The following is a 16,524-nucleotide window of genomic DNA, read 5'->3' as shown; positions in this document are numbered from 1 at the left end:
GTTGCCTATAGTTGATGAGGAATGGTTTTTCAGTTGATCATCTTTTTCTTAATATAAACATTTAAGAAGAATCCTCTAGTTCACATTTGTTAATACTCTCAGTAATATTTCTATTGAAAGGATGATGCAGCTGTCACAAGAAATAACTGAGCGTTTGCCAAACTGCTGTAAGGAGATATTGCAGAGAGCCATAAAGGCTGAAATGCAGCTTCTGAAAATCCGCTATCAGATGTATCATCAGCACTGCTGGCAGACTTCTAAGTCTATTATGGAAGAAAAGGAGCACGTAAAGAGGTATGGATGTAATTCCTCTTGAATGAAAGTGAACCTCTTGAGTGAACCTAGGGAGGTTGTGGGCTCTCCCACACTAGAGGCCTTCAAGAGGCAGCTGGACAACCATCTGTCAGGGATGCTTTAGGGTGGATTCCTGCATTGAGCAGGGGGTTGGACTCGATGGCCTTGTAGGCCCCTTCCAACTCTGCTATTCTATGATTCTATGAAATAGTTTTTGGTGTGGAAGCACCTGATATGGGCATTTCTAATACAAACATTTATAGTACAATCCTAAATTGTATACCAGAAGCTCCCATTGAGTTCATTGGAGCTTCCTCCCAGGTATGTGTATATGGGATTGCAGCCATATTGGGAGCCACCTGATGAGCTATTGCATAATAGCTGCCACTTTGCACTTTCATGAAAAGTGACAAATTATCTGCACATGAAATTGTTTGGGAACCATGTGGGAGTGAGGAATTGTGAAGACCTTTTTATTTTCCCAGGCATTTTAGCATTCATAGAATAGTAGAGTTGGAAGGGGCCTATAAGGCCATCAAGTCCAACCCCCTGCTCAATGCAGGAATCCACCCTAAAGCATCCCTGACAGATGCTTGTCCAGCTGCCTCTTGAAGGCCTCTAGTGTGGGAGAGCCCACAACCTCCCTAGGTAACTGGTTCCATTGTCATACTGCTCTAACAGTCAGGAAGTTTTTCCTGATGTCCAGCAGGAATCTGGCTTCCTTTAACTTGAGCCCGTTATTCCGTGTCCTGCACTCTGGGAGGATGGAGAAGAGATCCTGGCCCTCCTCTGTGTGACAACCTTTTAAGTATTTGAAGAGTCCTATCATGTCTCCCCTCAATCTTCTCTTCTCCAGGCTAAACATGCCCAGTTGTTACAGACTCTCTGCGTAGGGCTTTGTTTCCAAACCCCTGATCATCCTGGTTGCCCTCCTCTGAACACGCTACAGCTTGTCTGCGTCCTTCTTGAAGTGTGGTGCCCAGAACTGGACGCAATACTCTGGATGAGGCCTAACCAGGGCCGAATAGAGAGGAACCAGTACCTCATGCGATTTGGAAGCTATACTTCTATTAATGCAGCCCAAAATAGCATTTGCCTTTTTGCCTTCCAGTTTCTTAGCTCTGTTTTAAATCTTCTATTGTATTTTAAATCTCTGCATTGCTGCTAGGTTTTACTCTGGTTGTAGTTTTATACTATAATTTTAAGCTATTATATGTTATGCTGCATTTTGTGGTCTTAATTTTTGTGAACTACCCAGAGAGCTTTGGCTATTGGTTACGCAAGAAAACAATCCATTATTGGTTGGTGTGTTCTGTGAACCCAGGCATAAGTAAAAAGTCATAGGAAGATGTTTGAAACAAAGCTTAAATTGGAGCCTCCCAACATTTAGTTCTTTTAACCATGCTTTTTAAGAGTGCAATTTGGATGTTCCACAGGGATCGTTACACTGTGGCTTTAGCTAGACATAAGGTTTATCCTGGGGTCGTCCCTGCCTGCTCCCGGGATCCCCTGTGTGTCATTTACATGAACAGGATTGACCCTGGGACGATCCTGAGATAAACCTTAGGTCTAGCTAAGGTCTATGTCTTGTCCAGTTTTGCAGCTTTTACTGTTGGGATCCTAGAGAATGGATCTTGTACCACATTTCAGTCTATGGACGGGTACAAACCGCAAGAGGAATTTCTAGAGGTATGCAGGACATTTGCATTTAAAAGTATCACCAGCACTTTGAATTCCACATACAAGCTAAACTGGAGGCAGTACAGTTGTTTAAGGGCTGGATGGATGTTATCATAACTATCCAAACTTGGTTGGAGACAGGCTGCCACAACTTGCAGGAGCTTCAAGCTTCTCACAATTTTTCAATAGCAACCCTGGGCAGAGTGTGTTACATGTCAATCCTTGAGGTAACATTGGCAGGGATAGCAATTGATAGCAATTTGCAATTGTCAAGTCCCTTCTTCTTCTTCCTGGTCTCTGTGCATCACACATATGGGCTCTGCGCCTGCGCGGGGCCAGCTTCGGAAACTTCACTAGCTGAAAATCTTTTTAGGCGGGAACCCCTCCCCCACCGTCCACTGAGCATGCTCAGGGGTTCCCGCCTAACTCCTCAGTTCTCTTCAACCGCCTGTGGGTCAACAGCTTGTTGGAGACTTCGCTTGGTATTGTTGTACCTCAGCTGGAAAATCTATCGTTTTCAATCTTTTTCTTACCTCTCCGTTTTCTCTCTTTACTATATAGTTAGTTTATATATATATATATATATATATATATATATATATATATTATCTTGTTAGTCTTAGTGCTTGTGCTTATGGCACACCAAGGACTTTTTAAAAAGTGTACTAACTGCGGTCAAAAGATATCGCAAACGGATGGACACTCTCTGTGTTTGCTGTGCTTGGGGGAGACTCATGTGGTAGAGTCTTGTGTTTTCTGCTTGAAATTTTCAAGACAAGCAAGAAAAAACTGCGCTGATCACCTGCGAGCGATTCTTTGGGAAAAGGCTTTGGAGGCAGTAGATAAACCGAGGCAATCTTGTGCTTCTACATCTCCTCACAAAATGGAGACTATGCCCCAACCTCCTCCAGAACGGAGTGAAGCCTCAGCGGTTCCCCCCTCCTCCTCTCATTCCACCTCGTCTAAAGCGGCTAAAAAGATATCTAAGAGAGCGAGAGAGCATGTTGGGCCCGAAGAGCCCCAAAAGAAAAAGAGCAAACTGAAGTCAAAAAATGGAAAGAAAAAAATCGACCAAGTCAAATCCATAGGTACCGAAGAGCCCGGTACCGACAACTTCGATGCCGAAGCACTCAGCGGTACCAAGAAGCTCGATATCGAGGCTTTCTTTACAAACAACGCCTCCAATACTAACGAGCCCGATACCGACACTGTCGGTACTGAGAGCATTCTCGATACCGAGACGGGCAACTCCGGTTTCGCCTCCGGTCCTAGCGTTACCGCAAACAGAGCAGCCGACCAATCCTTCGGTACCGTCCCCCTTGAACATCATCACGATACCGGAGGAGGAAACAAGCGTGCGAGCATCAGTCTCAGAAGGAGAGATTAGAGGCTCTTCGCAGGACATTACTTTGCTAGAAGGGGGCCCTATTTCCCCTCGATACCGTCAACATCAACGACTGCCGCTCGATACCGATGGACATCGATATCGATAGCATGACCCGCATTCGGCAATCAAAATCGAACCTCATCGGTACCGAGATATGCCGCGGGATCCATACCCAGCACCCGATACCGACGGCCGTCGGTATCGTCCAATGTCTCCCTATGGCTATTATCATGATCGCTCACCGGCTTCAGTCTATTCAAGCCAACGGCATTACGACTTTGGGGAACATCCCCGCACACCGAACAGGAGACACGACCAGGATTGGCAACCTCCACAATACCCTCCATACTATTATGGGGATTGGAGGCACAGGCGTGAGCAAGACTATTACCAGGAACAGTTTGCTCCCTACCCACGATTTCGCCAACCCCCTTCAGAAACAATCTCCCGCCCGCCCGCGGAAGTTGCTGCGTCTATGCCACCACCGCCTCAACCTTCGGTACCGAGGGCCCCGCCTCCACTGCAACCGGTGCAGACTACGGTACAGACTGCTTCGGTACCGTCACAGTCATTACAGACATTGCCCGCGACAAGGATGAGGGAAAATACATTGGATGAACCCTCTGACGAGGACTATCGGTCTGACTCCTCTCAGGAAGCATCGCCAGCACCATCCATCCCTTCGCCGGATGACCTGGTGGTATCGTCGGATGTGGTCTCCCCCTCGGAGGATTTGGCACACTTTGCCGACCAAGTGCAAAGGATGGCGAGGTCCCTGGGAATTGAAATGTCGCAGCCAATTGAAAAGCTGAATGACCCAGTTTACGATGACGTATACTGTGAATCATCAACCCCAGCGGCCATTCCATATCTACCTGTGCTACTACGCACAGCACAACAATCCTGGAAGCTGCCCTCCTCTATGCCACCAATGTCGAGAAGACTAGATAACATCTGCAAGATTCAGGAGAAAACAGCCCCGTTCCTCTTCACCCATCCCAAGCCCAACTCAATCATTGTGGAGGCATCTCAAGGACGCACTCAAAGGAAACACAATGCGCCAGTAGACAAAGAAGGCTGTAGGCTGGACGGCTTGGGAAGAAGGATTTATTCCTCATCTGCGTTGTCCCTTTGGGTGCATAACTACCAAGCCACTATGGCTAAATATCAACTTTTCCTTTGGGAAAAAATGGCATCCATTTCTGGATATCTCCCTGATGACCAAAGGGAACTTGCAAACGTGTTTTATACGGAAGCTATGAGGCTATCTCGCCAACAGCTGAATACAGCGAGACACGCCACTGACTGTGCTTCAAAAGCAATGGTAGCCTCCATTGCATTAAGACGGCATGCGTGGCTTAGGTCCGTAGGACTATCTCAAGAAGCACGCACCCGGATAGAGGACCTCCCCTTTGACGGGGAAGGTCTTTTCCACTCCTCCACGGATGAGTCCATGGAGAGTATCCAAAAAGCCAAGAACACGGCTAAGAAAATGGGGATTGGTCAGAACAACAGTTCCAGCCAAGACATCAACAACTACAATTGCAGGATCGTGCCACTCTGTACCAACCTCAAAGTCAGTACAAGAGACAACAATATTCAGGACGCTTCAAGCAAAATAAGAACAAGCCTGATCTGAATCAAAGACGGCGTCTTTGACTGTCACACACCAAACAGCTCAACACTTAAGTTTGGTGACATCCTTGCCCCTTTTTTCCACAACTGGACCACTATTACTACAGATACATGGGTCATTAACATCATTTCTCGGGGCTACAAAATAGAGTTCTCCACCCCCCCTCCCCTCGGAACCGCAAGGTTCTCACCTCCTACAGACGCTCTGTTGCAAGAGACCAAGTCTCTCTTGAAGAAGGGCGCCATAGAGCGATTACCAACATGCACACTAGGAGGTGGTTTCTACTCTCGCTACTTCACGGTTCCGAAACGGGATGGGGGGCTAAGGCCTATTTTGGACCTTAGAGAGCTAAACAAGTTCATCAACCCTAAAAAATTCCGGATGAACTCTTTAGCAAGCATCCTACCTTTCCTCTCCCAAGGGGGCTGGTTCACATCCATTGACCTTAAGGATGCTTATTTCCATGTCTTGATTTACCCTGACCATCGCCAATTCCTCTGGTTCATAGTAGGGGAAGACATCTTAGGTGATTCCTTTTGGTCTTTCTACTGCTCCCCGAGTTTTCACAAAGTGTATGGCACCAGTTTGCGCCTTTCTGAGAACTCGAGGGGTAGAGATTTACCCCTACTTGGACTATTGGCTGATAGTGGTTAGTACAGAACAGGAAGCCACCCGTAACACCCAACTCACCATCAATCTCCTCAATGAATTAGGCCTTTGCATCAACAAAGAAAAATCAAATTTTCAACCAACTCAAAAAATTAAATTCCTTGGAGCAATTCTGGACTCAACCCGCTCCAGGGCTTTCCTTCCGGAGGATAGAGCTACAACATTAATTAAACTTGCTCTTAAGCTCTTCAAGTCTAACATTACATCTGCTTTCCAGGTACAAAGGTTACTGGGTTTTATGGCAGCTACAGTCAGCATCGTCCCTTGGGCGCGCCTTCACATGAGGCCCCTACAATTGTGGCTCTTACGGGAGTACGACAATACATTGGACGCTCATCGAGTGAAATTGGCGCTCCCTACCAAAGTAAAGGACACACTCCTTTGGTGGACGGACCTATCCAATATTATGCAGGGCCTGGACTTCAAACCCCCACTGCCATCTCAACATCTAATGACAGACGCATCCCTACTGGGCTGGGGAACCCACTGCGGAGACCTAACCATACAGGAGCGCTGGGGTCCTCTCGACAGGAAAAGACATATCAACGTTTTGGAGTTGATGGCCATCCAAAAAGCACTACATGCCTTTCAGCAGACCTTGTCAGGACATGTGATCCAAATACACACAGACAACATGGCTGCTGTCTGGCATATAAACAAGCAAGGTGGGACACGGTCTATAGACCTGATCTCTCTAACTTTAGACATTTGGCACTGGGCAATTGCCCACGATATGACTTTACCGGCCATTCATATCGCAGGCCAGGACAATATTCTGGCAGACGACCTCAGCCGCACCTTCGTAGACACCCACGAGTGGCAGATGAAGAGGTCTGTACTCGACATGATATTTCAGGCATGGGGACAGCCTGTAATAGACTTATTCGCGTCACCAGAGAACGTCATTTGCAACCAATACTGCACGTGGGCGGGTCACAGGACAGCATCTCTAGGAGACGCCTTCGAGAGGACGTGGACAGGACAGCTTCTGTACCTGCTCCCCCCCATACCACTCATCTCAAGGGTCATTGTAAAGTTGCGCAGCGACAATGACAACGCCATCTTAGTAGCGCCTTGGTGGCCAAGGCAGCCGTGGTTCACTCCGCTACTCAAACTGTCCTCAGCGGAGTTTATCAGACTGCCTCTATGCCACAACCTCATATCCAGGGGGAAGGGACTCATCTTCCATCCGGATGTCCAGTCCCTAAACCTAACAGCATGGAGGATATGGCAGCGCTAGACAACCAACCCCGGCCTACTGACGTATGGAACATTATCCTAGCAGCTAGGAAACCAGCTACTAGAAGGTCATACGCCAAAAAATGGACAGCATTTTCTGCTTTTACCCTCAGTAGAAACGAGAACCCGTTTTCAGCACCAATAGCCACGGTGCTATTTTTTCTTTTTTCTTTATTTAAAAAAGGACTCAAGTTCTCATCACTTAGAGTTTATTTAGCAGCTATCTCTGCCTCACACCATTGGATTCAGGGCTGTTCGGTCTTCGCACACCCTTTAACTAAACGATTCATGAAAGGTATGAAAAATACTATCCCACCAGTTCGCTCTTTTGTTCCTCAATGGAGCCTATCCGTGGTGCTCAAGGCACTGTCTGCCAAGCCCTTTGAGCCATTAGCAAAGACGGACTTGCGTCTACTGACTTCTAAGGTGGTATTCCTTGTTGCAGTTACATCTGCTAGGCGTGCATCTGAGCTAGCAGCTCTCCGCATAGACTCACCTTACACGGTGTTTCATGCTGACAAGGTGGTCCTTAGACCGGACCCAGCCTTTCTTCCAAAGGTTGTTTCTTCTTTTCACCTTGGACAGGATATCACCCTGCCAAGTTTTTTCCCTTCGCCGACATCTCCTATTGAGTCTGCTCTACATACCCTGGACGTTAGACAGACTCTCGCCTTCTACCAGTCCAGAACTGCCACCCTCCGGAGATCCCAAAGACTTTTTGTTTGTTACGGGGGCAAACAAAAGGGACTTCAGGCATCTCCACAGAGAATATCTGCTTGGGTTGTTCAGACTATCAAATTAGCCTATGAACTCGCAGGCCTCCCGTTGGAGGGTAGAGTGCGTTCTCACTCCACCAGAGGAGTGGCCACTTCTACAGCCTTTGAAAAGGGGGTCGCTCTACCAGACCTCTGCAAAGCGGCTACCTGGTCGACACCTCTGATTTTTGCCAGCCACTACCATCTGGACATCAGAGCACGTAGAGACTGCGCTTTTGTCTTATCGGAAATTCTGTGAAATTCATACATCATCTGACACCACCCTCCTCTGGTAAGTCAGCTTGTTATTCGCCCATATGTGTGATGCACAGAGACCACAAAGAAGAAAGACAGGTTGCTTACCTGTAACTGTAGTTCTTCGAGTGGTCATCTGTGCAGTCACACAACCCTCCCACCATCCCCACTATGGTGTCATAAAAATTTTGATCACCTGGTGGTTCTCAGTGAGACTGTTTAGGCGGTTTCAGGAACTGAGGAGTTAGGCGGGAACCCCTGAGCATGCTCAGTGGACGGTGGGGGAGGGGTTCCCGCCTAAAAAGATTTTCAGCTAGTGAAGTTTCCGAAGCTGGCCCCGCGCAGGCGCAGAGCCCATATGTGTGACTGCACAGATGACCACTCGAAGAACTACAGTTACAGGTAAGCAACCTGTCTTTTTCAAGAAAGGCTGCAGCTTCTTAATAAGATGTCATTGGTAAAAAACACTCCTGGATGAAAGAACTCACTTGAACTTACAGCTAGATTAGAGTGTGGTCTAATAGAGCAACTCCTGTAGATGGGCTTCAAATCCATCTATAAAAGGCAAGATAGTTTCTCCAGATGCACCAAGGAAAAGAAAGACTGTGATCAAAATTACTTAGTGAAGATGAGCAAGACGACGGATGTGAAGTACTTTCATACTGCTATATCAATAGATCATACACACTGGATTAAAATAGTCATGCTTTATTTTTCAGTTCTTCTCTTGGGATAGGAAAGTCTGTGTCACAAGTGTCATTGCCACAGAACACAGAAGCCTCACTCCCTTTAGTAAGTCTTCTGCATATTTAGTTCATTAACTTGTGAATTAACTTTTGAAAATGGTTGATTTTGAAGCGGATTCTACACTGTAAAGTACCTTTTAATTGGCTCACACCAAGAAAAAATACTTATGTTCACTTGTTATAGTGATCTAATATGGTTAGTATTGTGACAACTCTATATTAGCTTTGAAAATATCTCAGATTGATTTTCCTTGGCAATTTTTAAATGTATGTATGTGCTGTTTTTAATCAAGTTTCTGCTTCAAAAAGCTGGATTCCCCCAACTAAACTTCCTGCTTGAAAATTTAAAAAGCAATTTATGATTCCTGTTCTAGCATCTCTGATGGAAACTCTTCAGGGGATGGAAGGAGGGGAAGAAAAGTGTATGCCACAAATCATGGTACTCTGAACTGCAAGCTAAAGAATTTTTTTTTTCTGAAACTGATCTGTGTAGGAAAAAGCTGAAACTAGAAAGTTGTCTATAGAGCAAAAATTCAAACAAAATAAATCTGAATATAGTTTTTTAATAGGTTACACCCCAAATGAGTGAAAACTTTGACCATCAGCTGTGGCCTTCCAACAAGATGTCTAAGGAGAGGAAAAATGATCTTGTGGAAAACAGTAAGTTCAATGTCTGGCTAAAAATATAAAGTCAACATTATTATAGCGTAACGTTACACCAAAACTGCTCGTTTTCTGAACTGCAACTATCAAATATTAAATATGATATGCAAGTATTTAAATCTACCGATTCACATTGTTTGAAATGTTAATAAAAACATGTTTAAATTGATGGAATATCTATTCGTAACACATAGCGAATTTAATATATTGTAATTTTTTTCCTTTCTTAGTAAAAGAAAATTATTCTTCCCAGATTGAACTAGTGTCTTGCTTCCCATTGTTTTAAAATGTATTGTGGAGCTGCAAAATATAAACTTGTCTCTATTTAAATGCCAACATGCTACAGTTCTCCGTTCAGGTTCTCTTATATTTGTAAAATGGTTTCTCGATGCTAGTTTCAGTGCACTGTTGTCAAATAGGTTTGGATTTAGGGCCTGGCTGGATGTTATCCCCAGCATATTTATTTTATTTATTTATTACATTTGTATACCACCCCATAGCCGAAGCTCTCTGGGCAGTTTACAAAAGTTAAAAACAGTGAACGTTAAAAACAAATACACAAAAAATTAAAAGAATAAAAACAGAAATATCATTTAAAACAGCTATTCTGGGGTCAGTTAAAAAAAACTCAGCCTGTGTTGTTAACTGCCTGGGAGAAGAGGGAAGTCTTAACCTGACACCAAAAGGATAACAATGTTGGTGCCAGGCGAGCCTTGTTGGGAGCTCATTCCATAATTGTGGGGCCACCACTGAAAAGCTTCCCTCAGAGTAGGCACTCAGAGGAGGACCTTAGATATTGAGCATAGTGTACGGTTAGGTTCATGTTGGGAGAGGTGTTCCGTCAGGTATTGTGGTCCCAAGCCGTGTAAGGCTTTATAGTTTAAAACCAGCACCTTGAATCGGGCTCGGAAATGTATAGGCAGCCAATGCAAGCGGACCAGAATAGGTCTTATATGTTCAAACCTTCTGGTTCCAGTTATCAATCTGGCCACTGCATTTTACACAAGCTGCAGCTTCCAAACTGTCTTCAAAGGCAGCCCCACATAGAGCTCATTGCAGTAATCTAATTTGGAGGTTACCAACGCATGGACAACTGAAGCAAGGTTATCCTTCTCCAAATAGGGGCATAGCTGGGCCACCAGCCGGAGTTGGTAGAAGGCACTCCCTGCCATCGAGGCCACCTGAGCCTCAAATGACAGAGATGGTTCTAGGGGAACTCCCAAGGTCATAGAATCATAGAATAGCAGAGTTGGAAGGGGCCTACAAGGCCATCGAGTCCAACCCCCTGCTCAATGCAGGAATCCACCCTAAAGCATCCCTGACAGATGGTTGTCCAGCTGCCTCTTGAAGGCCTCTAGTGTGGGAGAGCCCACAACCTCCCTAGGTAACTGATTCCATTGTCATACTGCTCTAACAGTCAGGACGTTTTACCTGATGTCCAGCTGGAATCTGGCTTCCTTTAACTTGAGCCCATTATTCCGTGTCCTGCACTCTGGGAGGATGGAGAAGAGATCCTGGCCCTCCTCTGTCTGACAACCTTTTAAGTATTTGAAGAGTGCTATCATGTCTCCCCTCAATCTTCTCTTCTTCAGGCTAAACATGCCCAGTTCTTTCAGATATAAACCTGCTCCTTCGGAGGGAGTGCAGCCCCATCTAGAACAGGTTGAACACCTACTATCCGGTCAGAAGAAACACCCACTAACACATCTCAGTCTTGTCTGGATTGAGTTTCAGTTTATCAGTCCTCATCCAGTCCATTGTCACAGCCAGGCACGATTTCAGCATATCCGCAGCCTTACCTGATGAAGATGAAAAGGAGAAATAGAGTTGTGTGTCACCAGCATACTAATGACAACGTACTCCAAAACTTTGGATGACCACACTCAGCGGTTTCATGTAAATGTTAAACAGCATGAGGGACAAGACTGACCCCTGTGGAACCCTATACTGAAGAATCCACGGGGCCGTGCAATGTTCCCCAAGCACCACCTTCTGGAGCCAACCAGCCAAGTAGGAGCAGAACCACTACAATGCAGTACCTTCCACTCCTAACTTAGCCAGTCATCCCAGAAGGATACTATGGTTGACGGTATCGAAAGCCGCCAAGAGATCAAGGAGAATCAACAGAGTCACACTCCCCCTTTCTTTCTCCCAACATAGCTCATCATACAGGGCGACCAAGGCTGTTTCTGTGCCAAAACCAGGCCTGAAACCCGACTGAAATGGATCCAGATAATCAGTCTCATCCAAGAGCGTCTGGAGCTTGCCTTCAACCACCCGCTCAAGGACCTTGTCCAGGAATGGAACATTTGCCACCGGCCTGTAGTTACTAAGATTTTCCGGGTCCAAGGAAGATTTCTTCAGGAGTGGTCTCACTGCCGCCTCTTTCAGATGGTCTGGGACCATTCCCTCTCGCAGAGAGACATTAATCACTTCCTTCGCACAGCTGGCTGTTCCATCTCTGCTAGCTTTTATTAGCCAAGAGGGGCAAGGATCCAATATGGAGGTGGTTGCACGAACCTGTCCAAGCAGCTTGTCAACATCCTTGAGCTGTAACTGAAACTCATCCAAGAAGACTGGACAAGGCTGTGTTCTGGATACCTCATTAGATTCACCTGCTATAACACTGGAGTCTAAGTTCTGGAGGATGCCAAAGATTTTATTCTGGAAGTGCCTAGCAAATTCATTACAGTGGGCCTCAGATGGTTCTAGCATGTCCTTGGAGCCGACATGTAATAACCCCCAGACAACTCGGAAAATCTTGGCTGGGCAGCAAATAGATGATTTGATAGTGGCAGCAAGGTATTGGTTTTTTGCTGCCATCACTGCCCCTGAATATACCTTACTATAGGCACTTAACAGTGTTTGGTTGCATCCACTAGGAGTTCGTCTCCATCTGCCCTCAAGCTGTCTCCTATTTTCATAGAATCATAGAACAGTAGAGTTGGAAGGGACCTATAAGGCCATTGAGTCCAACCCCCGGCTCAATGCAGGAATCCACCCTAAAGCATACCTGACAGATGGTTGTCCAGCTGCCTGTTGAAGGCCTCTAGTGTGGGAGAGCCCACAACCTCCCTAGGTAACTGGTTCCATTGTCGTACTGCTCTAACAGTCAGGAAGTTTTCCCTGATATCCAGCCGGAATCTGGCTTCCTGTAACTTGAGCCCATTATTCTGTGTCTTGCACTCTGGTAGGATTGAGAAGAGATCCAGGCCCTCCTCTGTCTGACAACCTTTTAAGTATTTGAAGAGTGCTATCATGTCTCCTGTTTCATCGCTCTCAGCTCTGGGGTATGCCACGGAACTGTACGAGCTCTACTTAGGAGAGGGCGCTGAGGAGCAATCATGTCAACCGCCTGGGTCATTTCTGCATTCCACAGATCAACCAGTGATTCAACAGGAGTGCCAGCCCTATCACTTCTCCCCGTGCCCTGAGCGGTGGCAGGGTTCCCCTCTCCTGCAGGCACTGGCTCTCCCAGGACACTTCAGCCAGCTGGCTTATATATCCCCCTCCAGGGAGGGGGACAGGTGGAGAGTGTGAGCAGCAGCTGGCTGAGTACCTGGGGGCTCAGTCCTGCAGGGCGCAGCAGCCAACAGAAAGTTCAACAGGGAGAGGGAGGCGATGACAACAGCACAGCACACAAGCAGGCAGGCAAGCAGCAGGCGGTGGCTCTCCCTGGGCCATGGCCGTGTTCTCTCGTGCAGGCGGTGGCTCTCCCAATATGTAGTGAGATCAGGTACCTGAACTGCTTTTCCCATTCAACTTCTCTCAGCACTGGAAGATTGCATAGCTCTTAGAATGTGGGACCTCTGTTATCATAGCTAAGAGTCACAATATGCCTCAATAATTGCAGAAACATGCTATTCAGACATGAATTTCTATATTCATATACTGGTTCCTCTCTATTCGGCCCTGGTTAGGCCTCATCTAGAGTATTGCGTCCAGTTCTGGGCTCCACAATTCAAGAAGGACGCAGACAAGCTGGAGCGTGTTCAGAGGAGGGCAACCAGGATGATCAGAGCTCTGGAAACAAAGCCCTATGAAGAGAGACTGAAAGAACTGGGCATGTTTAGCCTGGAGAAGAGAAGATTGAGAGGAGACATGAGAGCACTCTTCAAATACTTAAAAGGTTGTCACACAGAGGAGGGCCAGGATCTCTTCTCCATCCTCCCAGAGTGCAGGACACGGAATAACGGGCTCAAGTTACAGGAAGCCAGATTCCAGCTGGACATCAGGAAAAACTTCCTGATTGTTAGAGCAGTACGACAATGGAATCAGTTACCTAGGGAGGTTGTAGGCTCTCCCACACTAGAAGCATTCAAGAGGCAGCTGGACAACCATCTGTCAGGGATGCTTTAGGGTGGATTCCTGCATTGAGCAGGGGGTTGGACTCGATGACCTTATAGGCCCCTTCCAACTCTGCAATTCTATGATATACTGAGGAGACTATGGAAAGGTGTAGAATGAGTTTAGATGATAGATAAGACAAGTACATGTATGAAGCAAGCAGCATTTATTGGGGAATAATGTGTATAATTCCACTGTCCAGTCTGACTTATTTTGATGGGGCAAGCCCTGTTTGAGACCCATCTAAAAAGGAGGTCATTAAATGCATCATAAGGTACATGGCTGAAACTGGTCCATTTGGTCCATGGTCTTAAAATATCCAATCAGACTGCTGTACATTGTAAAAACAATTAACCTGTTTCATTCATGTATCTTATGATGTAATTATTGACCCCAAAAAAGGATTTGGGGGGCTGTCACTCACTTAATGCCACAGCAGTTGCTTGTAAGACTGCAAGTTTAAGAGATACCACATAGCAAAACCTTTTGTAACTGATGATGTAAGTATTTTGACACGAGCTCTTGCACTATTAGATACACTTGGTATGATTATCTTAAAAACAACAAATGTTTTTTAAAAATCTTATCAGTTTTTAATCAGTCCTGCTTTATCTGGTGTAGCTATTTATGCTTTCCTGAACTCCTTTGTTATGTGCTGATGACAAAAAATGTTAGGGATGGGGTTAATGATAGAAGCAAAGTCCAGGGTTTTCTTCCTCTTTCCAACCTGTGCTGATTTTACCTGTCTGTGCTGTATTCTCAGTACCATTTGTTTTATTCAGTATTTATGATATATTAAGGTTCTTCAAATACTCAAGAAATCAGCGAAGACTGGTTTGATGCAACAGAGAACCTGACAGTGACTGATTCTTCACGGTCACTTACAGATCAGTCAAAGTTAATTGTTAGAACAGGTGAGTTTTGACTTTGCATTGGTTGTCTGTGAGCTCCATCTGACGAGTGTTTTATTGCACACTCATTACTGGGCACTCACAGAGTTTCCTCAGGTCCCTCACATGATGTCGTCTGCCTCCCGCGCGCCTTACTTTCTGGCCTTCGTGGCGCGACAAAAAAAAAACCCCACATTAAGTACTATTTTTTTTAAACTCGGAATTGCTGCTTTCTCCTTCTGTGTGCAGGAGAAACAGCGCCATTAGAGCAGCGGACTCAATGGGCCTCGTGCTCGTTGGGTACTTCCTCTTTTGAAAAAGGAAGTAACTGAGGAACGAAAACATGGCTGGAGAAGCGACAGTAGGGAGCATGTTTCCCCCCGATGTGATGGAGCGCTTTGTTCCAGCTATCATAGGAAAGGTCGTCTATATGGTCTTTGTGCAGCTCCTCACATGGATCTGTTTATGGAATTTTCTATAGAATTAGCTAAGAAGCTTAGTGTTCATCCCCTCATGAGGTAGAGTGAGCATTCTCCTGCTAAATTCTACCCTCAGCTTTAGCAGTTCATTACTTTTTCAGTTACAAAAGCTTTTATCTTCTATATTTTTTGTATGCGTTTACTGAAGCATTCTCATATTACATTTTCTCAAGTTCTTCTCATAAACATTTTAATTTGCATGTCACTTTGCACATAAATGTGGCCCAAACCTCTCACAACACAAGAACAGCAAAGCAGCATTACAATAGTCAAGTACCAATTCATTTCAAAACATAATACAGCACCCCAAAAGAACAATACATTTATCTTATATGAACAATATAGTTTTTAAAATTCATTACAAAATAGTATTAGTTCTTCTCCATGGTCTCTATGCATCACACATATGAGCTCTGTGCTTGTGTGGATCCTTGATTTGGGGAAACTTCTGTAACTGAGGAATTTTGGAGAGAGCCCTTCCCCCACTATCCCAGTGTGCATATCCCTAGCAGGTTATGGTCAGTTCTGGTCAGTTCTGTTTTGAGCACTATTGTGTGCCTCTTCAGAGAGACTGTTGTCATGTTCCTGAACAAACAAGGTACCAGATTGCTTTCACTACTTTCCCTTACACTGCAAATTTTTGCTTGGTGTATACTTTGTCAAATTTGACTTTGGGCTATCCACATTGCTGATGTCGACAAAGTACTGGTGGACCAGTTCATCTGGTCTATGCTGACCTCCCACAAATGGTAGATGGACAGGACTGTTCTCAACTGCCTCTTCCAATATTCGGGAATTCCAGACATAGATCTCTTTGCCACAGAGGAGAGTGTGGTCTGCCCAACTGTTTGCAGCAGAGTGGGACAAGGACGAGGTTCTGCAGGTGATGCCTTTGTTTGTCAATGGGCAAGGGCGATGTTCTATCTTCCCCTTTCCGTTGATCACCAGAGTCCTGAAGGAGATCACGTTGGATGGCACCAAGTGCATCATGATAGTGGCCATGTTAGTCTTGACTTGCCCCATTGCTTTGAATGGTGAAAGGCTGGTACCAATGGCTTCCGTTGCATCTCTTCTCACCAAGGAGAGAGACAGGATCAGGTACCTGAATCTATTAATCTCTGCATGACAGTGTGAAAGATCAGGTGACGGACACTGTGGTGGTCCCAACTGGGGTTAAAAGGATCCTTTGATGTTGCACGTAAGCCTTCTATGCAGCATTTCTATTAAAAGAAATGAATTGCATGTTCTGCTTTCGCCAAGGTGCAGCGGTTCCATCAAGTCCTTGAGTTTCTTCTGTCCCTGTTTGAGAGAAGATTCACACTGTCATCTTTGAGAGTTTACCTCTTTGCTGTTTTGGCTTTTCATCCTCCTGCTGAGGGGTTTTCTGTCTTCTTGCATCTGACTGCAAAAAGATTCCAGAAAGGAATTAGGAACTTAGCACCTCCAGTCCATTCTACAGGACCGTACTGGAGCCCTTTTGTGGT

At 45.6% G+C, this 16,524-nt stretch overlaps 2 protein-coding genes across 2 annotated transcripts in view; both read left to right on the top strand.

Moving 5' to 3' along the window:
- Positions 1-16,524, top strand: part of RAMP1 (receptor activity modifying protein 1) — a 547,734-nt gene that overhangs the window by 466,279 nt on the left and 64,931 nt on the right. The gene's annotated exons all lie outside the window — the stretch shown is intronic.
- Positions 1-16,524, top strand: part of RBM44 (RNA binding motif protein 44) — a 29,848-nt gene that overhangs the window by 7,760 nt on the left and 5,564 nt on the right. The window contains exons 5-8 of the mRNA XM_063147697.1: positions 121-294; positions 8,635-8,707; positions 9,231-9,321; positions 14,472-14,585. Of these exons, the coding sequence (XP_063003767.1) occupies positions 121-294; positions 8,635-8,707; positions 9,231-9,321; positions 14,472-14,585 (452 nt within the window). The remainder of the gene's footprint in view (positions 1-120; positions 295-8,634; positions 8,708-9,230; positions 9,322-14,471; positions 14,586-16,524) is intronic.

The sequence above is a fragment of the Elgaria multicarinata genome, chromosome 2 (genome assembly GCF_023053635.1).
Source record: "Elgaria multicarinata webbii isolate HBS135686 ecotype San Diego chromosome 2, rElgMul1.1.pri, whole genome shotgun sequence".
NCBI classification, from domain to species: Eukaryota; Metazoa; Chordata; class Lepidosauria; order Squamata; family Anguidae; genus Elgaria; species Elgaria multicarinata.
This window is presented reverse-complemented; position numbering and strand designations above follow the sequence as displayed.